The 24,569-nt window shown below is 38.5% G+C and overlaps 1 protein-coding gene across 1 annotated transcript; it reads right to left on the bottom strand.

Annotated features, from left to right (window-relative positions):
* Nucleotides 1-990: 990 nt before the first annotated feature.
* Nucleotides 991-12,522, bottom strand: LOC103994836 (ubiquitin carboxyl-terminal hydrolase 2). Its single transcript, XM_009415276.3, has 2 exons — nucleotides 9,310-12,522; nucleotides 991-1,680 (listed from the first exon to the last, which is right to left on the bottom strand). The coding sequence occupies exons 1-2, from the start codon at nucleotides 12,138-12,140 to the stop codon at nucleotides 1,446-1,448; spliced, it is 3,066 nt and encodes a 1,021-aa protein (XP_009413551.2). The 5' UTR covers nucleotides 12,141-12,522; the 3' UTR covers nucleotides 991-1,445.
* Nucleotides 12,523-24,569: the final 12,047 nt, after the last annotated feature.

Genomic DNA, 24,569 nt, shown 5'->3' on the forward strand with positions numbered 1-24,569 from the left:
TCAAAATACAATATTCAACAATGGCTATCCTCTTCATTGTTTTAAGACTCGACAGTATACATAGCATAGACAAGCCTATGTTCAACAAAATCGTACTAATTTTCTTACATTTAAAATCAAATTTGATATTTTATAAAGAGTTTTTTTTCTTTTTATAAAAACAAAAACTTTTAAAATATTTATGTTTCTTTAAGGGTAAATGACAGGAAAGATGTGATTGGATCCTGGAACCATATGATAAATTCTCAAAATTTTACTAACTAAATTAATTAAAACTTTCGAATAAATTGAAAAACTTGGTTGTACTATGAGGCTTCCTTCCGGTTGTATTAGCCACTCTATCTAATCTTATTTTTTTTTATCAGATTAAGTAATTAATGACAATGCTTCTTAATAAATTCTCACTAGAAATTTTTTCTGAATAGTTGCTTGGTAGGTATAAAAAAAGTCATTTCTTGGTGGAGATCGTCAACCCCTACTGCAGTGGAAATTAATAATGTATTTATGGAAAATTCTTATTCTTTCTTGTTCAGATGGGATAGGGCAGAGTTTTGAACAATCTTTTATACTTCTTCATGTTGTTCATCTCACAAACCAAACCAATCCAACAATAAGAAGCTTTTTCTAGTGCTTCTCAGTCGATCCAGTGAAGTACAATAAGTACCATTAGCCACATTGCATTATTAAGATGTCCGTCACAAAACACAGCCTCTTCGAAGTAATTCTTCCATATGGGCTTCATGATGCTGTATGGATCAAATGATCACCCAGTAAAATCTTTGCTTATGACCTCAAAAACACATGAAGCAGAAACCAGATGTTGGTGGGGCTTATTCAACCATGTTGATCTCTTTATGGCTCATATATGCAATTCATCTATCATTTAAGGATACATTATTTGTATATATCAAGAAACTGGATGATGTCATTTAGCTCAGTGCAGACTCCATCGAGAAACCACATCATATCTATGGAAAAAAAAATGAACTATGAAAAATAAAAAATGAGTTCAGCAGGCTCTTGATTGGTAACTCGTCAGTTTTAAACCAATAGCCTAGACAGCTAAATGTATAACCTCAAGAATAGAAATCTGACATCCAAATGAAAAATGGAGGATTCACATGTATATAGATCATTGCTCTTAATGTAACCCCATCTTTCAAAATATGGGATACAAACGGTATAGTCAGCTCAAACAACATTCCACTTTGTAGGCGTCATCTGAGGGAAAAAATTAATGGGTGAAAATAAACTCGTGTTCTCGTTGCCTCTCCCAATGGAATTTGCAATGAGGTGGAAAGCCAAAACCCAAGAATCCAAAAGAAATAACATCCACAGTGCTTGTGTTGTTGTAGACCATGGGGCTTTCCTATGGCATGCATGCTTCTGTAGTTAACTTTCTGCACCTGCCTGAAAGTGGCTTTCCTCGTGGACAAAATCATTGTTTACATCTTTTCATAGAACAGAATATAGGCCTCACACTTAAGGACTTCTGACAGAGAAGCCTCCCTGACATGAGCATCACTAGCATAAAACCAGGAGGGCAAATTTTTGTCCTGATGAGCTTTGCCGTTGTTCCTTTCACCTCTCACATAAGCTATGTAGTGGCCACCTGACACACTCCCTGAGTGCTCCACCACCCCAAGCAGTCGATACGTGCACTTCTCTTCTTCCTTGCACCTGCATATGGAAACAAGCAATAAATTTGGAATATAGCTTGATCTGCCTTTTAAGAACATCAGCTTCCATCCATTTTGATCCTTTTTTAATTTTTTTTTCCTTCAATCAAACAAGCAAAACAATTTAACATGGAATAACAGCCTCTGCCCATCAGGATTACATGTCTGAAGTAATATAAGTTCGTGCTATGCCTTTGTTTGTGTCTTATCTAAATCTGATGACCAACTTTCCAGTAGGAAATGCTAATAAATGCTGAAATTAGAGAGTAATTACATCACAGCCATGAAAACTATGAAGAAAAAGAATAATTGGCATATTTGTGCTCTCTAAATGAAGTAGAAGGGTAGATGCATTTGCTGTTTCTGTTGGTTGTGAAGTGAGATTTTCAGGTAAAGGTACTTTGGAGCTACTAGAAAAATGTACTTTAAAAGTTAATTTTTTAATTATCCTGGCACTTGTGTTTCAACCACTCAATTATTTGGTGAAGCTTCATGTAGAAAATAAGTCAATAGAGGAAATTTCCTCTACATATGATGAAAGGCTTTTTTTCAGAAACTACATGAGTATAAGATTCACAGCAAAATCAATGCTCTTGATTCATTGTGCTCAACCATTTAATTCTAGTTGGATAAGAAATATTGGACTTTAAACAAAGATCTTCACGATTATAGCAAACAAACTGTGGAACTTTCTTTAAATAGTTCCTCATTTTGGTAAAGGCCACACTGATTCTTCTGTTAAAGAAACAGATGAAAAAAAAAAAAAACAAATGTAACTTAAAACACATGGACCAATGAACAGCTTAGATAAATCATCATAACGTCTTGCTGATAACATATCCCAAGATATGCTTATTAAATAATTCACCAGATCATTCACAGAAAATTTCCTCTATCTAAGCACCAATACAGCACACATTCCATTACTTGGTAGATAATGTTTTCTGCCTTAAAGCACCAAAAGTTCATATATATGCTATGAAGACAAACAAAGATATATTATGAAATCTAAAGCAATTTTTAGTTATAAGAAAACAATATATGACTACCATTTAATTTGCTTTCAGATCTATTAATATGTAAAAAAACAAAAAATCTTAGATAGCATCAGCGTTGTGGTAAGCAACAAGAACACACATGTAGCTATAAGTGAAAATTTAATATTAAATCATAACTATCAAATTATATGCTTGATTTACCAAGATATAAAGCTTAATACAGATTCTCACTCTCTTTTTTTTCTGTTTTTCCTTTTTACATTCTTAAGCATAATTGGGTCACTAGAATAAGATCCTTCCAACAAAGTAGACCGATAAATATAGTTCTTAAATTCAACATAACCCGCTGTATTTCTCCCTGACGTCATATTATGACAAGTGGAAAATGAGATGGCTATCCCTTATTATTGGCTCTTTTCTAACAGTCATCTGTTAACAAATTAGCCCCTTTTAAAGGCATGTCATCATTGCCTTCTAATAGAATGACAACTCAATTAACATATCATCCAAAAAAGGTAACAAGTTGTCTGCATAGTATATTACCAATATATCCCACTAGATGCAACATATCAATAGAAAATCCTAATGACACAAACAAAACAATTTCATGTACAAGTAACATGAAACCTTAACAGATTTTTAACAGTGGTCTAAGCAGTTGGTAAAAAAGAGTGAAGAAAATAACCTCTTTCAATTCTCAGTTGATGCATAATGTAGCATCTACCTCCAGGCTCAAAAATATCAGCCTTTGCTATTATAAAATTACCATCAAAATATGAGGTGGACCACCATTATATTTTATCTTAAAATCAGAAAGTATCTGAAAATTACAACAGAAGGGTTTCGACTTATCTTACAAACCCATACCCTCTACTGCTCCTCACTAAGCTATTACAGTTATTAAAATGAAATGGAATTTGAAAGAAGAAACAACAGAGAATTTTGTTTTGTTCATGATCACTGTCATAGGATAGCATTACCTATTTTCAGATACCCATGTTTAATTTTCATGATGGCTTTGTGTCAAAGCATGGTCCATTTGAAATGCAGAAATACCAAAAGGTGCTTCCTCATAGAATAAATTGTAGATGGAGTTATTTCATCAAGTCAGACACCATTTCACGCTTTCCGTCTTATATCATCATCTATAATATTGCTATTTTTTTCTGTCATATTTCCATCATGTCAAAAATTTTTTGCTCTTCCATCAGTGTATCATCATATTAATTCACTATGGCCAAAACAAAGTAGTTGAATTCTTCACATGAAAAAGCCTCCCTGCACCATTGCATAATTGTTACTTGATAAAATAACCAACACAAACACATGGCTAAACTTCCAATAACATGCCCCACATACATCCTCTCCACATGATAATTCTCTTACATATGATGTCCTCATTATCTTCCTGTTTCTTGCAATGACAATAAGCTTGGACTGCTTATCAAATGTGATAGTCTCATCAAAACTCCTCTAGATATCAATTTTCTTACTGTTTATGTAAAGTGAAATAAATTCCTCTCTGCACATCTAATAGATTGTCCAATGGAGTTCAAAACCTCCATTGATAATCGGTAATCTGGATATGATTAGACAACTGCGATATCTAAAATCTCATGACTTCAATAAGTTACCAAATATTAGTAGTGCTTGATCTAATCATTGTGTTACACTATGATTATGATGTGGTACAGAGAAACAATATAAAGGAAAGAAAATTAAGCAGGAAATAAGGTTGTCAACAACTGAATAGAGACAAAACATAAATCAACAAATCAAACTTATACTCGTTCCCATAATGAATTATTCGATATGTCTTAGCACAGAAACATGAGAATTTGCAACAGCAATTTCTCCAGAATCGGAGTTACATGTTACGGGTGTGACTCCAACACAATACTGAATAACTGATGGTGACAATTCATGCAGTCCAATCTTTATAAGCTTCTACAAAAGTTTGGTAGATAAAATCCTCTAAATTTGCATGTCGAACCACCATATCAGGAATTCTTCTAAACAAGATTATTCTCCAATTATTTCTTGTATAATGTATTTTTAAAAGGGATCCAATTCAACATACCCAAATCAATATGCACTGTCACTCCAAAGTCACCATAAATGAGGACTAAAAGAGACTTAACTGACAGTCCCTGTACAGTGTTCTGGCTAGGGAAAATGATGCCAGTATTTCACATAGGTGTTTACATATACATGCTCAAGTAACATGATGATTGATGACTACAATTCATATTCTTTTGACCAACTATGATCTACAATGGTAAAAGTGGTGCAAAAACTAAATTAATGAGTAAAAATTTCATGTAGAAAAAACAAGTGATCAAAGATGAATTATATTCATGTAGAAAAAACTAAATTAATGAAAGATAAAGGGTATATCTCTGAACGTGATTATAACTGAGTAAACAGAAGTGAAAGCAAGAAATCATGGGCTCAAGGTGATGCAAGATAATTAGGTTTGATACTGATTAATGCAATATGACCAACTGCTCTGATACCACTTGATACAAGCACAGGACCTTATATATTGGAGGAGAATGGTTCTATGATCATTGCAGTAGGTCTTCATCATTGTAGTAATAACAATATGCTAAGAATAGTAAATAAAGATTGAAAGAAATAAAAGATAAATGTTTAAGACAGGAATTAGAAACCAGAGGAAACACTATAAGAGGTAAGAGAAAAAAAACCCATGGCTATCAGATGATGAAGAAAAAATTTCATTAAGAATATAACATAATTACATCATTAAAGAATTCTTACAAGATAAATGAAAACAAACAAAATAAATATTAGAATTAAAAATTACACTTTCTTTTTTTCTCAATCATGATTTTTGTATAATGCCATTGGCAATTGCATCGTGCATCAAACTGCCTAAGTTTTCTATCTTTAATAGTCTGCGTTCATTCCTCTTGTGTCAATCAATTATATTCCAAAATTTAACTATTAACATCTTACCAAAAATTTAAAAATTAAAATCCTAACCTAATTAAAATATGATCAAATTTAATAAATAATCATTTCCAATATTTGATAAAAATAACGAAACTACTATAATATGAAAAATATCATGATACAAATTAAACTAAAAAAAAATCTATAGATCAAATCCAAGAAGTACTAAAATATTTTTATAAAAAGCTTAAGCCTGGCAGTTCTAGACTCACCTACCTAATTAGACTCAACTTTGAGTCTACAATCAACCTTATCTTCATTATGAAGGTTCAGTTTACATTAACAGAAGCATTTAGATTATCCATACTTCCAACTATTAAATCTCTGAGCAGATTTATTAACAGTTTCTGGATGTTCAACGGATGCAGAATGAAAAAGAGAAGGGAAAAATGAAGCAAGGAGTTCCTTTTAAAAATACCATCTTGGCTCCACTTGATATTCTTGCATTTGCTACTTATCATCTATCTTAATTTCCCTAATTAACTGAAGACAATGGAAACCATTGATATACAAGAAAACACACACCTCCTACACACACACAGAGAGCACAGAGCACAAAAGAAAAGAAAGAAAAGAAGGGAAGAATTTTAATATAATTGGCAACCTAAATATAAAATATTTAATATGTGACAATGGTTTCTTTAATTTTCCATCCATAATATTAAATCCCATTTTTAGTCCTCCATAGCTCCCACTTCAACATCTGATATTTCTCATGTCTCTTAACTTGTAAGTTAAACTGAAACTTTAGCCATTAGTGAAGGATTTATCTCCTTCTAGGGTAGACCTCCGAGCCAGCTATCATCTATTTAGAAGTAAAATACTTAGAAACCTAATCATATTCAATGAAGCAAAAATTTAAAGCCCAAACTAGGGAAAAAAGGACTTCATACTGGTCATTTGAAACATAAGCATCCAAATCTGTAATAAAACATGTAAGCAATTTTCATATTTCAGTTCCAGTGTGCTCCTTGAGTAAGAGTAGTAAAGCCTAGAGTTTGAAGTTTTGTATACCAGATCTGTTCTGGTCCACAAGTGGACTGGTGGGGCCCTGTATGCACATGTGTGCAGACACATGGTGGACTAGTGGGGGTCCTGTATGCACATGCGTGCAGACACATGGTACGCCTGTATGTACCACGGGAGGAGGAAAAGGAGAAGAATAAGAAGGGGATCGGGGAAGAGAAGTGGAAGAGGAGAGGAGAAATTATGGTGCTAGAAAGGTGAGCATGTAAGAGATCAAGAGGAAGGACAGAGAGAGAGAGGATGAGGGCAAGGGAATTTAACCTTAAATAAAAAAGGAAAAAGCCAGGACAGGGAAGTAAGCTTGGTTTTAGAGGGTCATTGGGTGATAACCACTGTATCGGATTTGAACTGCCTGAAAAGGAAGTATACATATTGGTTCCCCGACGAGATGATAAATACCACCGAGTATGGAATGGTACAGAGTGTATTTAGAACCATGATAAAGCCATCATCCAAAAAAGGTCAGTGGTGTTGACGAAAGCTGAAGCTGTTGATGATCAAGTAAATGACAAAACTGAAGGGAGGAAAGATCAAGAAAGAAAGGGTGTGTATCCAAACATATTATCATGCTTAGGGATGGATAGGCTGTACAAGTTTGTCACGTACCTACTTTCCGACATCTTGCAACCATTAGAACCATAGAATTATAAGAATAGCCTTCAAGAGCAATTTAACTTTTTTTTTTGTAAAGGATAAATGATGAAGGTGAGATTCGAGCCAAGACCTTACGATAATCTATCAAGGTTTTTACTAGCTAAGCTAGCTAACACCTTCAAAAATATGTCAGTTGAGACTTCAAACCCACAACCTTTGGTAAATGGATCTAGTACACCAACACCAAACAAATATTTAAGGTGTAACAATTAAACAATTAAACATTTGTAGATAGCAATTTAACTATTTACAGATGGAATTTTATGTGATCACACAAATAACAAATTGCATCCATCGAAAAAGTATACCAGAATGTGGTCTTGCTTCTAGGTCATGAAACAGTTAAACAATGCAAAATTGAGACTAACATAATAAATAATGTCATTCAACAACTTTTCCCATCAACCAAGGTGAAGAATCTGGTCCACACTATCTTCATTATGGTTTAAGAGATCAATGACAGCAATGCTTTCCATATAAAGGACAAAGTGTACTTGACATAGAAATAAAAAGATCAATTATCTATCTAGGACATTAATTTCCTGCACAGAATAGATAAGAAATTTATCTCATTCTATCTATTATAAGAAAATGAGTGGGTGCAATAGTGCACCATGTATTCATAGAGCTGAAAACAATAAGATTCTAGTAAACTGAGTATATTCACACACATTTCATGACTCAAAGACACTGAAAGTACGATGAATTTCCTGTCATTCATTACTTAGTTTCATGAATTTTACCAACTGCGAGGTATATATCAAAGAATTTGCTATGACAGTTAATCAGTGCAGAAGCCAATGTCTTGACTTTACACAAATCATCATTATTAAGCAAATATCTCCACGTCAAAATCTTTAATAAATCATATATCTAGGATAATTTCAAGGACAATGAAACTATCTTGATTGATATATTGAAAAGTCAAGGTGCCTTTGCCTAATATCACATCTTCCTAGACATGCAAGAGTTTCTCATTGCTAGTGTCAACAACTAACAAGATAGTAAGCTAAGATTAGAAGTTCTTCAAACCCATCGAATTGCCAAGTTCTTCAAACCCGTCGAATTGCCTAGAATGCAAACGAGCAAGCATGTAGCTAAAAGCATGTTTTTAATATATGGTCCATCCCAGCTAGTATTTACAAGTCAAATGGCAAACCGGCCCATGGACCATCCCTTGGCAGTCCAATTGATCGAGAACCATCCAAGTTTATAAAGAATTTTAGAAAAGTTTATTCTAGGCAAAGAAATCAGAAAAAAGTCATCAATTAGTTATGTGAAAAAATGAAGAGTCCTTTTGGTCTTTCTAAGTGTTAATCTTGAGACTCTAATTTTGTATTAAGTGCACTCTGCACTCTTGTATTAAATGCACTCTTTTACTTCTAAGCTGTAATATTTTTTTTTCAAAAGATTATTAGATCTCCTAGAAGTCACATTTTGGGCTTCCAAAAGACATACAAGTTCTCTAGGATATTACTCTTGGGAATCATTACCATTAATGATTATAGCAAGGCATCCAAACCTCTATAAATAGTGGAACTTGTCAATTGATGAAACAGATCATATTTGAATGAAAATGCATCTTGTCTCTTCTAGTCTCTCTAATCTCACTCTTCTCTTGCTCTCTCTCTATTTCTACTCATTTATTTTGTTTTATGGTTAAACAACATGATATGTCCCTCTACCTCTCTGTCTTGACTCCCTCGAACTCTCTCGTGACATATACCGCTCACTGCTGCCTGCTGCTCATCACCCATTGCTCTTTGTCGCTAGCCTGGGTACTACTCCTCCCCTCCTCTTCTCCTTCAAATCTGCTCCTCGTCCTCCTCTCTTCTTTATTCATACCACATCATTTACCGACATACTTGTGTTGGTGTGTTGGCATGTCAATACACGATATTTATTTCTACTCCAAAGATTCCAAATAAATAAATAGCTATATGAATAGGATAAAAATTATTTAAAAGAAAAAGTACCTCGAATCCAGATATGGCCTCAAGTCAAGCATCTCTTGGAAGAATACATGGCCCCTCAACTTAGTTAACCGGCCACGTCCATCTTGACTAAATCTCTTCAAATGTATAGTTAAAATAGGTGGTGTTCTGTTAATCAGAATCCTTTTAGTTGCATCCCTCTTCACTTTCCTCTTTGTAGGCTCCTCTTTTTTGACCCTTCTATCTCTGCCTGGATGAGTTTGACTCAAATAATTTGAACCTTTTTTGGGTACATGATTAACATCAAGGTTGTCATTTCTGCAGGAATTCGACAAGCTTGCTCCAGTATTACCTGGGGAACTAGTCAAAGTATTACCTAGAGCTTGTCCACTAGTTGGAACATCTTCCTTACCACTTGTGGTTTGATTATCAAACCCAGAATCTACCAATTCCTGATCCTCTAGAACAACAATTGGTTTGCTTATTTGATCACACAATATGGAGCCTGGCATCATTATGTTACTCCCAGTAACGATTTCTATGATTTCTCCATTTTTACATCTCATTTTTTCCGTTTCACCAACAATATCAAGTGATTTCAGGTCAGTATCAGGCCTTTGTGCATGTAACTCAATGTCAGCAAAGGTGGATTCTGTTTCCCTGGTGCCTAATTCTTTGGAATCAGTTGAATTCAGGCAATCCACATGCAAATTGGAAGAAACATTTTCACTTGTGCCTTGAGCATCATCAACACAAGGTTTCATTATGTCGGACTGACCAAGTGTTGCTAAAGTCTGGCTCTTGCTAGTTCTATCAGTAGTCATCTCATTGGACAACACCTCAGAACAGTGCTCACAGTACCAAGCATCCTCATCAGACAAAAGCTCTACACTGGTAAATAACACCAGGCAACTTTCAATTGATACTTGAGCATTACTATCGTCCACCTCCTCCTGATTAGACTCACTGCTGTTATTAGCCCACAGTGTCACAGCCATCTCTTCAGCCATGCCAATATCTCTGTTGAGTTCAGAAGTAACCTCTGGCTCATTAAATAAGTCGCCAAATCCATCAAAGTCAACTTCTGCTTGTTCAGAATCAACAATAGATGCAGCCTGCACATTTGGTTCCTTCATTAAATTATCAGATGAAGACATGTTATCAGGATTTTGAGAAGTCACACCAGTCATAGCATTTGTGGTACGATCCAGCACATCATAAGGAAGTAAAATAACCCCAGAATCATATGCACATGAAGAAGAGATATCATTTCTGCTTGGGTTTTCTCCACAAGAATCTGAAGACACCATCAGCTCCTTGGGAGAATTGTCAACCTCTGACTCCACTGGAATATTATTTTCACTCTGGAATATCTGACCACTCTCAGAAAAATGCAAAACAGAGTTCCCACAAGTTTGGGAACCCAAATCTAGAGCATCCGGTGTCATAGTGGGCTCTGCAAGATAATCCATCCATGAGGAATCCTCTGCCTCCGAAGCAATATTTTGTTCTGTTCCTGGTGCAGCACTGAGATGGTTACTTTTATCTGAGTCATTTAATATCAAATCAGCATTTTCTTCTGGTTTGGATGCATTACCGGATGACTCACTACAGTCCACTGATGAAGTAACTCTTTCTTCCGGTCGATATTGTTCCATGACCACAGATCCTCTTGCACTACCTTTTTCTCGGAACCTCCGAGATTTATCCCTTTCTTTCAAAGGTGGCTTACTCCTTTTAGGTGGAGGTGGTGGAGCCTTCTTAGAAGTAATCCTCTTTGAAGGCACTGGCAACGATAGATCCAGAAATGGTTCATGGACTATGGAAGTATGCCCACATTCAGCACAACAGATAGTACTTGATAGCTGGCCACCAAAGATGTTATCCACCACAGTGCTCCCCAAATTTGAAGTAGCCATATTTTGATCATTCCAAGAATCTTGTGTTTTGTCTGAACTTCTCTCTTCTACATACAACCCATCAAGCAAGCAACGTAGCAATTCATGACTGTCCTGCTGCTGGTACCCCCTGAATTGCGGGGCCTTTGAACTAATGCATCCAAAAAGATTCTTTGGACTTAACACACTTTTCGAATCTGTCCCACCTCTGGTTTCATCAAACAGTTTTTTCAATGCCATAGTAAGTGGCCCTATAGGCCTATCCAAGTTCACCATGTAATGCCGCAACATATCTATGGAAAGAAGGTTCTGCATCACCGAATTGAAGAAACATGTGTTCCCAAGATTGGATAACCCTCTGATCTTATACCCCTTGCTGCCCTCTGGTGTTGGAGGCTCGATCCCACCACCTTCAACCCTTCCATCTTCTAATTTAACCTCTCCTGCATCAACCACAACATGTGGCAGCTCAACACAGACTGCCAAACTGCACGAGAAGCACCATCCGATCGTAGGATTGTCCAATCGCACCACGCAAGCATGGCGCTCCTGCTTCGAGTGCCGACGGGCATGGCCATAGGGCACCGAATCGCTCACTGCTCCCCCACAGAAATAGCGATTGCAATCCAAACAGACCCAAATTAAGTGCGACTCCGGTCCTATCTCCGAGTTCTTCACCGCCCCTTCTCTCTTTTTCTGATGTTTACCCTTTTTACCCCCGCCTCTCTTAGCAGCAGGCTCTTCCCTGCAGTGCTCACAAGCCACTGCAACCTTCGATGACAAAATTTCCGAAAGAATCTGATTCACCTCGGCACTACCCTTACCGTAATGACCGCACTGCTCATGCCTCACATTTTCATACTCACCGTTCTCCTTCGGATCGGTCGTCCCAACGATGGGTTGGGCAGATCCGGACGGAGCCCGCGGATGCACCTTGCGAGGGTTCCGCGCCTTGTTCTTCATCTTCTTCCCCATCGATTCCCGATCACGATGATCCAAAAATCAAATGAATCAAAATGAAAAAAAAAAAAAAGAGGAGTAACTGACGATCCAAAATAGGGAATCAAACAGGAAAATCGCGATCTCCAGCACGGACTTCTCGGCACAAAATCGAGAACTCAGGACTTCAAAACTACTCCCAAAGTTCGCTCGAAAAAATCTCAGATTTCAGGCGACGGAGAGAAACAGATACGATCTGCACCTGAAAAGAGTAAAAGGGCAGTGAAAAAAGGATTGAAATTAGAATCCAGGAAGCTGTTTAGCTGAAGGATTTAGGATTGAGAGAGGAAGACGGGGTGGAGAGATCGCGACTCCTTTTATTTGGGTCGCCCAGAAAGCAAACGAGGGTTTTTTATCCAAATCGATGTAAACCGGAACGGAATACTATTCCGGCTCATGTGACTCGGTTACATTCCTCTGACTCACCTGACTCGGTTAAGACAAGCCGAACTTGATGGGCTCCGTCAGTTCCAGTATACACTTTACATAGACACAAGTTGTTCGCAAATCTATTCTGAATTTATCAAGCTCTAATATTGATGTGTTCGTTATTTTGGATTAATCGATACTTGATATATGAAACCTAATCAGTCCTGAAAATATCACATCAATGATATATAGAACCTATTCAGTCCCGAAAATATCACATCAACTATTGAAGATACAAAGAGTCTGTTGGCATCTTATGTGAAAGATCATTAAAAAATATATATATTCTCCTATTAAACCGATGATTATAATAATGATGATATATAAAATAATCTTTTCAAGTATATGATCATTTAAAATAAATTAAATTAATATTTACAAAATTTAGACGCTCATAAAAATATACTAACCTGATTGTTAGAACGAGGTTTTATGAGATAAACCCTCAACATAATTTTTTATAAAAAGTAATATATAAGACTCGTGCATATTTTACTCTCATGCGTAACAAAAACATAGGTTACAAGCATTTCTCACGTTCAAAAAACTTTCTCCCTTATTCAAATCCTAAATACTTAAATGACTCTTCTGTTTTTCAAACGTAAAATATAATAATATACGAAACACTAGCCAAATAGAGTCAATTTTACCAAATCAAAATGACCTTATCAAGTAGGTGAGATCGTTCCATCATCAATGCATTCATGTCGTTGTAAATGCTTTCAATGATTGCTAGAAGAAAGTCTCTCAAGATGATATCGTTAAAAAAACTAAATACCGAAAGTCCCACAAAGAACACGTGCAGAGACCCTTCTCCCTTAAAAACTCAACCTCAAGGGGCTTCTACCTTCCCCTCTATAGGGACATTTGGATCATGCCTAGATCCACACTATTAATAATGAGTCATGAGTGATCATAATTTCCTTTTCTTAAGTGGGAATCTGACTCAAGCTAAAAGTTCGTTTTGATGTCTTATTTGGCCTCACCCAGTAAGTTCAAGACTTTGACTAGGATGATGTAGATATTGTCTTCTTCCCTCGCTACTTGTTAGTAGTGATACATAATCTACCAAGACCAATTCTAGGCACTATAGAGAACTCCAAATCAGTCATCATCCCCCCAACCGCCAATGTTTGCAAGTTTCTCTTAAGTACTACAATTACTTCCTTAAGAGGTCAATCTAGTTCAACCTCAACTGCATCTACATCAATCTGAAGTATATGTTTTTCACTAAAGAGTTGAGTCCTATCTTACACGAACAATAACAACAAATGGACAAATGACTCGATGACATGAGATGCAAGATCCAACAAGGAAAAGAGCCTTAAGTGACATTGCAAAATCAATCACCTTTCACTCATGATATTAAAGATGAACGTGTTCCAAGTGACATTGAAAAATCAATCACCTTTCACTCATGATATTAAAGATGAACATGTTCCCTCTAATTTGAGTATATTAAATCTCTTAGAGTACGATGTTATATTATAATATTCTGATTTAATCCCACACATAAGTAATTAAAGACTAAGATTGATTTATAAATATCTAATGGATACATTATTATTAGTTAAGCTTAAACATTTTGTATCCAAAAAGATTTAAACCTTTAATATTTATGTTATAAAATATAATATATATAGATCACTCGTCATGACAAAAAAGAATCCAAAGCACTCATGTATCTCAAAGTGTCTCAAAGTGTCTTGTTCATGCATGATGCATATGCCAAAAATAAAAAATCATTTGAAACCCTGACACACCCTAAATTATTCCATTTATACACAATGCATCCACCCGTGATAAAAAAGCAAAAGCGCCTGACACTTGATGCATCTGCTCAGGATAAAAAGTATCTAAAATACTTGACACACCCCAAAAGCATCTAATATATCCGTGATGCATTCGTCCTGGATTGAAAACCATTCAAAGTGTCTATTACACTCAAAGCATCCTCTTTATATATTATGCATTCACATAAGACAAAAAACATATGAAATGCCTAATACATCGAAAGTGTGTGATTTGTGAGCAATGTGTTGTTTAGGATGTTAGGATGATGAAGGGATTAAGAGGGGGAGGGATGAATTAATACTATTAAAATAAAATTTTGATTTAAAACTTTTAATCGATAAAATCATATCGAAAATATGTTTAAATGAAAATGTGAGTAAGAGTAGTGAATAAGTAAATTAGCAAGTAATGACACGATAAGACAAGAAGGATAAAAATTGATTTATAGTAGTTTGGTCGTCCTAACCTCCGTCCACTCTCAATTCCTCTTCCCTTGAGGCCACCGACTTTTACTACTGATCTTTTTTTCAACGAACGAAGATCAATTACCCTTGTTACTATTAAATCTTGAATTTTTATAATAAAATCAATTGATTTATGATCTAATCCATATGTTGAGAAAAGTGTTATAAGACTAACTATAATCATGAAAAGGTAAAACAATTAGAGAATAGCTGAAGTCTAAGATCGGGTATTAGGTTGGAAGAATCGGACAATACGCCGAGAACGAATGGATTCGGTGTTACGTCGAAGGTTCGAACGATGCGCCAAAAGCTCGTTAGGAGTTTGTTGGAAGTTCACCGAAAGTTCGAATGAACAATTGGCATGCTAGACAATTGACATTTTTAGTATTGTAATTGTTTTAGCCTTAATTATCATAGTTACATATCAATTTGAATTAGTTTGGGGAGTAATCCTATTAACTAAAATAGGGGCCAACTATGCCCTAATCAGGGCTGAGTGGATGGCCCATTTAGTGACCCAGAGCTACATCAGGCGATGGCACCACTAGGGCTGGCGATGGAACTGCTTAAGGCTTGGCCTTCCAGGCTATCTGGGCAATGGTACCACCTAAACACAATCTCCCAAATTGTGTTAGGTGGTGTTTTTGCTAGACTAGGTAATGGTACCGCCCAGTATCAATGTTAAACTAGGCGATGGTACTGTTAGTTGTTAGTTTGATAAATGGTGGTATCACCCAATAATGGTGGTAGTGCCGCCAATATCTTGGAAACCTAAGATGAGATATTTTTTTACTCTATTTTTGAAGTCATTTGGGGCTTATAAATGCTCCAATCTTTCCTACTTACAAAGCATGAAAGTGTAAACAAAAGTCTTGAGATTTTGAGTTGTAAAAGTCTTAAAAAAATACTAAGTATCCTCCTCCTTTAGATTTGTGATCATTCTAAGAGAGGTGTGAGGCTTGTAAAGGTTGTTTCTTAAACCTGTGAAAATGAGAAAGAGTTGTAAGAGGGTAGTTGGTCTTTGCCTATTAAAGGAAGACCGTTAGTGAATGTCAATGGCCTTGACAGAGGAGGAATCGAGAGTGGACGTAGATCATGATGATCAAACCGTTATAAATTTGGTGTGCTCTTATCTTTATTGCTTACATCTTTTGTTGCTCACTCTACCTTGCACCTACTTTAATTCAAGTGCACTTAAGATTGGTTTTTATCGAATGAGATTTTGTTAAATCAATAGAACTTTTCCTTAAGCACTAATTCACCCCCACCCCCCCCCCCCTTGTAGTACCGATTTTGATCATAACAGTTGGTATCAGAGCCAAGATTTTTTTCCTTTGGTTTAACATCCAAGAAAAATGGCTTTTATTAGTAATCAAGAGGATCTTTCTTATCACTCGTCCTCCTATGTTTAATGAGATAGACTACACGTATTAGAAAGCTCGAGTAAGAATTTTCTTGCTTTCTATGAATTTCGATTTATAGAATATTGTTAAAAGTGATTTTTAAAAGTCTTCTAAATCAATGAACGAATGAAATGATTTGGAGAAGAAGACTTTTTCGTTGAATGTTAAAGTGATGAACGTTTTGTGCTCTTGATAAAAATGAATTTAATCGGGTTTCTATATGTGAAACTGGACATGATATTTGGCACATACTCGAAGTCACACACAAAAACATAAGCGGGGTTAAGAATCGAAAATTAATCTTTTGATATGAGTTGTTCTGAATGAAATCAAGTGAGACCATTGGAGACATGTTTACCCGTTTTACGGATGTCGTCAATGATTTAAAAGTACTTGGTAAAAGTTTTTTTGATTTTGAACTTATTAATAAAATACTAAAATCCCTTCCAAAAGGTTAGAATCCTAAAGTAACAATAATATAAGAAGCAAAGGACCTAAAAAATTTTCTACTTCAAGTATTTATCAAGTCTTTGATAACCTATGAAATGACATATATAGCATATGATGAACTTGAGAATAACCTTCTAAAGAGCAAGAGGGACATTACACTTAGAGCCAAAGAAGACCACTTGAGAGAAAACTCAAGTGATGATGATGATGACTTGACACTTCTTATAAGAAAATTTAAAAAATTCTTAAAACGGAACAAAACAAAACAAGATTCTAAGAACAAAAATGAACCCAAAAAGGACACAGTAATACGTTATGAATATAAGAAGCTGATGTTAGGATCAAGAGCACTAAGAGGGGGGGTGAATTAGTGCAGCGGAAAACTTTCGACGATTAAAAAAGTGTTCGTACGATAAAAATGATTTCGGTAGAAAAGCTGATTCGTAAATCTCTTTAACTTGTAATCAAGCGAGATGTAGTTAAAGGAAATCTATGAAGGCAGTTTGCAGTTATGATGAAAGTTAAAATGTAAGCGCAAACTGAAATATGATGTTCGTACGATAAAACTGATTTACGTCTAAACGCCGATTCGGAAAATGCAGAGCTTGAAACACGATCGTATATGTGCAGAAGGTAATAAGCTTTTGATCAGGTTTGCAGTAAAGATAAAATGCTCAAAGTAAATGCAAACCGAGATTTAGAGTGGTTCAGTCAATCTTGACCTACTCCACTTTTGGCTTCCTCCACCGACGAGGTCACCAACGTCAACTAGAGGCCTTCCTTCAATAGGCGAAGGCCAACCACCCTTTTACAGTTTCACTCCTTTTAACGGGCTTAGGAGACAACCCTTACAGAATTTCCTTTCCTCTCTTAACATATTAGAACTTGGAAGAAAAGAGGAAGAAGAACTTTCAACTCATACAACACTTTTGAGCTCTAAAAATCATAAAGTAAAATCAGAATTTCGGTGGTTTCTAGATGCCATTTCAGTGCTGAAAGGGTGAGGTATTTATAGGCCCCAACCCAGTTTGAATTTGAAGCTCAAAACTGTCAATTCCTAGAATTCCGGGATCTGGCGGTTGCACTGCCTGACTGAGGCGGTTGCACCGCCTAGCAGAGCTCGAAGACTGAGCCTCTGGGCAGTGCCACCTCCTGTCAGGGGCAGTTGCACCTCCTGCTAGAGCTCGAAGACCGAGCTCAGGCGGTGCCACCACTTGACTGAGGTGGTTGCACCTCCTGCCAGAGCTCGAAGACCGAGCTCAAGCAGTGCCATCTCCTATCAGGGGCGGTTGCACCGCCCAGTCTCGCTCGGAGATTGAGCCTAGGCGGTGCCACCGCCTGCTAGTCATAGGTGCCCAACAAGCTAATCACGTGAGTGATGGCACGTGTGACTTGATACAGAATCTTTTTGTTTATTATATTTTGGCGTATATCACTTTATAACTATTGCATAAATGCATATATCTATTGTGATATCCTTGGATTTGTGCAATGGGAATCGGATCGTGATGAGATCACGATAATGAGATCGATTCACCTTTAAACACATATCCTAAATAATCATGGTCATAGGTTACTCGAGAGGGACATCGTGATAACCGGATAGACTGGTGTGCTGTATACCCGTCCATATGATGGATGCAGTTGGTCTCATAGCTGCTCGTGTAGGGACACTAGGGATACAGTACAGGTGCTCATTGGAGAATGAGTTCACCGATTGATCCGCTTACGGAATGCTAGATGGTTGATGATGCCTTATTGTCAGACAACGATTCCGTAGTCCTAGTGGTGTATCTGGTCCTTAGACTTGAGACACCAAGGATGTCTTGTATGAGTGCTCCACTCTTTGATACCAGACTTATAGGTTTGGCTGTCCCAGATCTAGTACAGCTGGTCATTGGGAGTGGTAGTCGACCTTACGAGGGCTATTGAGTGTCGACAGAGGATCATCCACTCTCGGCGTCATGAGAGGAATATCCCATGTGTTCTTGCTCAGACAAATCCCTAGCCAAGGTCATTCGGGTTGAGAGAGAAAGAGTTCTCTAGGAGAATCCGATTAGAGCGAGACTTGAGTAGAAACCGTATGGGTCTGATAGCACCATGCTCGATATACGGTCTCTGGGATATTAGATGGATGAGAGACTATAGGTACATGGTAACTGAGGACAGACAGGTCCAATGGATTGGATTCCCCTGTATCGTCTGGGGACTACGGCGTAGTGGCCTAGTACGTCCGTAGTCGATGAGTCGAGTGAATTATTACAGAGATAATAATTCACTGAGTTAGAAGGAGTTCTGACAGGTATGACTCACGGCCAGCTCGATATTGGGCCTAGAGGGTCACACACATATGGTAGGCATTGCGATGAGTAGAGGTTCGGATATGAGATATCCGACGGAGCCCTTGTCTTATTGGATGCAGATCCAATACCCACTAGGGAAGGACCCATTAGGGTTTGACACGGGATCTCTATAAATAGGAGGGATTCACAGCCTCATAGGCTAGAGTCTTTGCTTGCCTTTCCTATTCTCCTCTCCCTCTCCACCTCAGAGTAGGCCTGGATTTTTTAGGAGCGTCGTCGTAACCCTACTATGTGGATCACCGCTAGAGAGGATGACGCTTGACCTCCTTCACCCTCTCCTAAGGATATGCAAGGAAACAGGGATATACGATCTCCCTAGGTAACACAATCTCTATATGTAGTTTTGTGTTTTGCGGATTTTTGCGCACCAATCTTCGCACGACGACGAACATCTTTTTGGGAATCGGGGATTTTTATTTTCTTGTTCTTCCGCTGCGCATATGATGTCGCCCCCCATGATTTCCTAACAGTGGTATCATAGCCAGGTTGTTCGTATGAATGATTGGTTTTGAACTGCGTGTGTTGTGTTTAGGAAGAATTTTGACGTCAAAATCGTTGACGCAAAAGCGAGAAAGGGCAGCAACAGTTGCTGCCCTCGATTTGCGTGTGTGCAGCGCAGCCGAAGGCGGGCAACGCAGGGGCTGCGTCTACAGCAGCCGGCCGGCGGCCTGCTTGCAGCAGGCTTGCTGCCGGCAGGGCTGGCAACCCACGGGCAGAGGCGCCGCAGGGCAGCGACGCGCGACGCCTGCCGCCGCTGCTCCCGCGGGCGAAACCCCCCCCACAGGGGCGGTCGCCCGGCGGGACAACACCGCCTGCGGAGGCAGCGACGCCCAAAGGGGGAGCCCACCTGCAGCGACAGCGCCGCCAGCGAGCGTGCCGCCTGTAGGCGAGGGCAGCGCCCTCGCCCCACCGCACAGGCCGCCGTCGGCAGGGTGGCGGCGGCGGTAGCAGCGAAAAGGGGAAAGGGTATTAGGGTTTTCTGGGCAAAAGACAGTTTTGCCCCTCGGAATTTGAGAAATTCCAGTTTCTATCTTTTGTCCAAATTACGAAAATACCCTTAGGAATTGAGAAATTCCCTACATGTCCTTGATTTCAGAAAAATATTAATTAATTAAAAGGTTTAGTTGATTATTATTTTTATTATTATCTAGTAGTCCTACATGATGATGATTATTTATACATGTGATGTATGATGTATGGACGGATGATCATGGACCGTGTGATGTGTGTACTTGTGATTATTATTATTGAGGTCTGCGAACCTCCATTATATTTCTCGTTTATTGTCGGGCCTGCGTGCCTATGATTAAGTTGTAATCACATGAGGAGGCGCAGCGAGAGCGTGGATGTGATAGCGGGAGCGTGGATGCGATAGCGGGACCCACGAGACGGACGATCGTGATGCATGGAGATGCATCAAGATGTCGACGGAACCGACGAGGACGAGATGGACGATTACAGGGCATGGAGATGCACCGTTGCACACATAGATCTTGATGTGAGTGATTAGGCCTACTGGCTCGGGCCTAATCATATTAGGTTGTGGTCCATGATCATCCGATGTGATTGCTTATACACATACTAGATATGTATATATATTTGCATGCGATGTAGATATATATTAAATATGTATATGTGTGACATGTCATATTAGGAGACCAAATTATAGAAACATCTCTCGATAATATTAAGTCGGTAAACGTGAGGCAATTAGATTGACCCACGTGGCCTTCCATTGTTATGAGTAGGAACCGATTCCCGGTGTAGGTTGAGTTGGTCGAGTCCCTCGAGACTCATCTATATCGCGATTCGCTATCTTGCTTACGACATAGAGATGTCACCGGTGACCTGAGGGCATGGTATGCTTGGTCGAGTCCCTCGAGGGTATATCATCAAATCAGACTCATCTTGTAACGAAGGTATTGACTTAACCGAGCATCATGGTTGGTCGAGTCCCTCGAGGCCATGGTGATTCGGAGGCCGAACATGACGGGAATCACAAGGAGTTGTGATCGGCAAGAGTTGCCTACCTTTTAGGCTTAGTGTGATTGGTCGAGTCCCTCGAGGTTACACTAAGACGCTGATTGGATCCTGATCCCCACTAGAAGTCTGCCGGAGACTTCCGTTTCACGTGCTGAGGGCGTCGCGTGACTCGTTTGTAAAATAGTAGGAGCATATTAAGATAGAAGTCCATATCTTGATAGTTTATTTCTTGCAAAATCTACATGTTATTCATTTCTACTACATCTTTATTTTCAGAAAATGTCGCTTTTAAATCCCTTACGTGGCATACTTGATGTCAACCGCCTCACTGGTCCAAATTATACGGATTGGCTCCGTAACTTGAGAATTGTTCTCACAGTGGAGAAAATCGTGTACGTCCTTGATACAGTGATACTTACGCCCGAAGAAGGGGTAAGCGAGGATGAGATCGCTCGCTACGTGAAGTACATTGATGACTCCACTCTTGCTCAGTGCTATATGTTGGGCTCTATAACTCCAGAGTTACAGAGACAACATGAAAAGATGGATGCCAGATCCATTCTCCTACATGTCCGCAAATTATTTGAGGAACAGGGAAGGACTCAACGATATGAGATATCCAAGAGCCTTTTCCGCGCTAGGATGACTGAGGGGACACCGGTTCAGAACCATGTCCTAAATATGATTGAGTGGATAGAGAAACTCACAGGTCTAGGAATGGTCCTAGAGGATAACTTGTGTGTGGATATTGTGCTTCAGTCCCTACCAGATTCCTTTTCACAGTTTATAATGAATTTTAATATGAACAAGCTTGAGGTGACTCTCCCAAAGCTCCTCAATATTTTGAGGGAGGCAGAGAGTACTATTAAGAAAGAGAAACCAGTTCTCTACACTGGTGAGACCAGAAAGAAAAGGAAAGCCGAAAGGTCCCTTAAGAAGGGAAAGGGAAAGGGCAAACAAGGTAAAGCAAAGGTTGCTAAGAAAGACCCAGCAAAGGACAAAGGCCAGTGCTTCCACTGTGGTAAAGATGGGCATTGGAAGAGAAATTGCAAAGAGTACCTTGCAGAAAGGGCGAAACAAAAGCTTGATGAAGCTTCAGGTACATTCATGATCAGTCTCAATTTGTCAGACTCTTATGATAACACATGGGTATTGGATACCGGTAGTGCTTATCATATATGTAATTCGTTGCAAGTTCTGGCAAAGCTTAGGAGACTAGAGAGAGGCGAGATGGACCTCAAGATGGGTAATGGAGCAAAAGTTGCTGTATTAGCTGTTGGCAAGGTCGCCCTACATCTGCCTAGTGGAGCTTTTATTGCATTAGATGCATGTTATTTTGTTCCTTCTATTATCAAAAACATTATCTCCATTTCATGTTTAACAGTTAGTGGATATAAATTTGTTTTTGAGAACAATGGTTGTTCGATATTATTAGATGATAAGATCATCACGAAAGGAACATTGCATAATGGTTTATTTATGTTAGACACCACTCCACATATCATGAATGTAAATGTGTCCAAAAGGAAACGAGATGAGTTGAACAGTGCATACCTGTGGCATTATAGGCTAGGTCACATCCATGAAAGAAGGATTCAAAAGTTGCTAAATGATGGATATCTAGATCCATTTGACTATTTGTCATATGCAACTTGTGAGCCTTGCATTCGTGGAAAACTGACCAAATCTCCATTTAGTAGAACTGGAGAGAGAGCCAATGAGTTGTTGGAACTCATACATAGTGATGTATGTGGACCCATGTCAACTCATGCCATTGGAGGTTACTCCTACTTCATTACATTTACTGATGATTTCTCAAGGTATGGATATGTGTACTTAATGAAGTACAAGTCCGAGGCCTTTGAGAAATTTAGAGAGTATAAGAATGAGGTGGAGAACCAGTCTGGAAAGAGTATCAAAACTCTTCGATCAGATCGAGGAGGTGAATACTTAAGTACAGAGTTTACTCAATTCCTCAAGGACCATGGGATATTATCCCAATGGACACCTCCTTATACACCTCAGCTCAATGGTGTCTCTGAAAGGAGAAATCGTACATTATTAGATATGGTACGGTCCATGATGAGTTTCGCTGACCTACCCATCTCATTCTGGGGATATGCCCTAGAAACCGTAGCTTACCTTCTGAACAGAGTTCCAACTAAGTCGGTAGTGTCTACACCATATGAGATATGGAAAGGGAAGAAGCTTGATCTTAAGGTTATTAAGATTTGGGGCTGCCCTGCCCATGTTAGAAGACACAACCTCGATAAGTTAGAATCAAGGAAAGAGCGATGCAAATTTGTGGGATACCCCAAGGAAACTTGTGGGTATTATTTCTATCATCTCGAGGACCAAAAGGTCTTTGTAGCTAAGAGAGCAGTGTTCCTTGAGAAGGAACACATTCTTGACGGAGACTGTGGGAGAATGATAGAATTGAGCGAGGTTGGAGAACCAAGCTCAAGCACCACTCTACAGCCCGAGTCTGTTCAGGTACCTAATACACAAGTATCAACTTTACGCAGGTCTGATAGAGTATCCCATCCTCCTGAGAGATATGTGGGATATATTAGAGCAGAGGATGTAGAGGATATTGATCCTCAAACCTACGGGGAGGCTATTATGAGTATAGACTCCGGGAAGTGGAAAGAAGCCATGAATTCTGAGATGGATTCTATGTACTCCAATAAGGTTTGGAACCTAGTTGATGCGCCCGAAGGTATTGTACCCATCGGTTGCAAGTGGATCTTTAAGAAAAAGATCGGAGTAGATGGAAAGGTAGAGACCTATAAAGCAAGGCTAGTGGCTAAGGGGTATCGTCAAAGGCAAGGTGTTGACTACGACGAAACTTTCTCACCTGTAGCAATGCTAAAATCCATCAGAATTCTATTGGCTATTGCAGCACACTATGATTATGAGATCTGGCAGATGGATGTGAAAACCGCATTCCTCAACGGGAACCTCGAGGAGGAGGTGTATATGATGCAACCTGAGGGATTCGTGTCCAAGAACTGCCCAGATAAGGTGTGTAGGTTGCTTAGATCCATTTATGGACTAAAGCAAGCTTCCCGAAGTTGGAACATAAGATTTGATGAGACAATCAGATCTTATGACTTCGTTAAGAACGAAGATGAGCCTTGTGTATACAGAAAGGTAAGTGGGAGCGCTATCACCTTTTTGGGTGTTATATGTGGATGACATCCTCATCATTGGGAATGATGTAGGAATGCTATCCATAGTAAAGGCTTGGTTATCTAGACACTTCTCCATGAAGGACTTAGGGGAAGCATCCTATATTTTGGGGATTAGAATCTATAGAGATAGATCCAAGAGGGTGCTTGGCTTATCCCAGTCCAAGTACATAGAAACCATTATCAAAAGGTTTGGCATGGAAAATTCCAAGAGAGGTCTCATACCGATGAGACATGGGATATCGCTTTCTACGAGTATATCCCCAAAGACTCCAGAAGAAAGGGCGAATATGGATATGATACCTTCTGCCTCAGCAATAGGGTCTAT

This window comes from Musa acuminata, chromosome BXJ2-8 (assembly GCF_036884655.1).
Source record: "Musa acuminata AAA Group cultivar baxijiao chromosome BXJ2-8, Cavendish_Baxijiao_AAA, whole genome shotgun sequence".
NCBI classification, from domain to species: domain Eukaryota; kingdom Viridiplantae; phylum Streptophyta; class Magnoliopsida; order Zingiberales; family Musaceae; genus Musa; species Musa acuminata.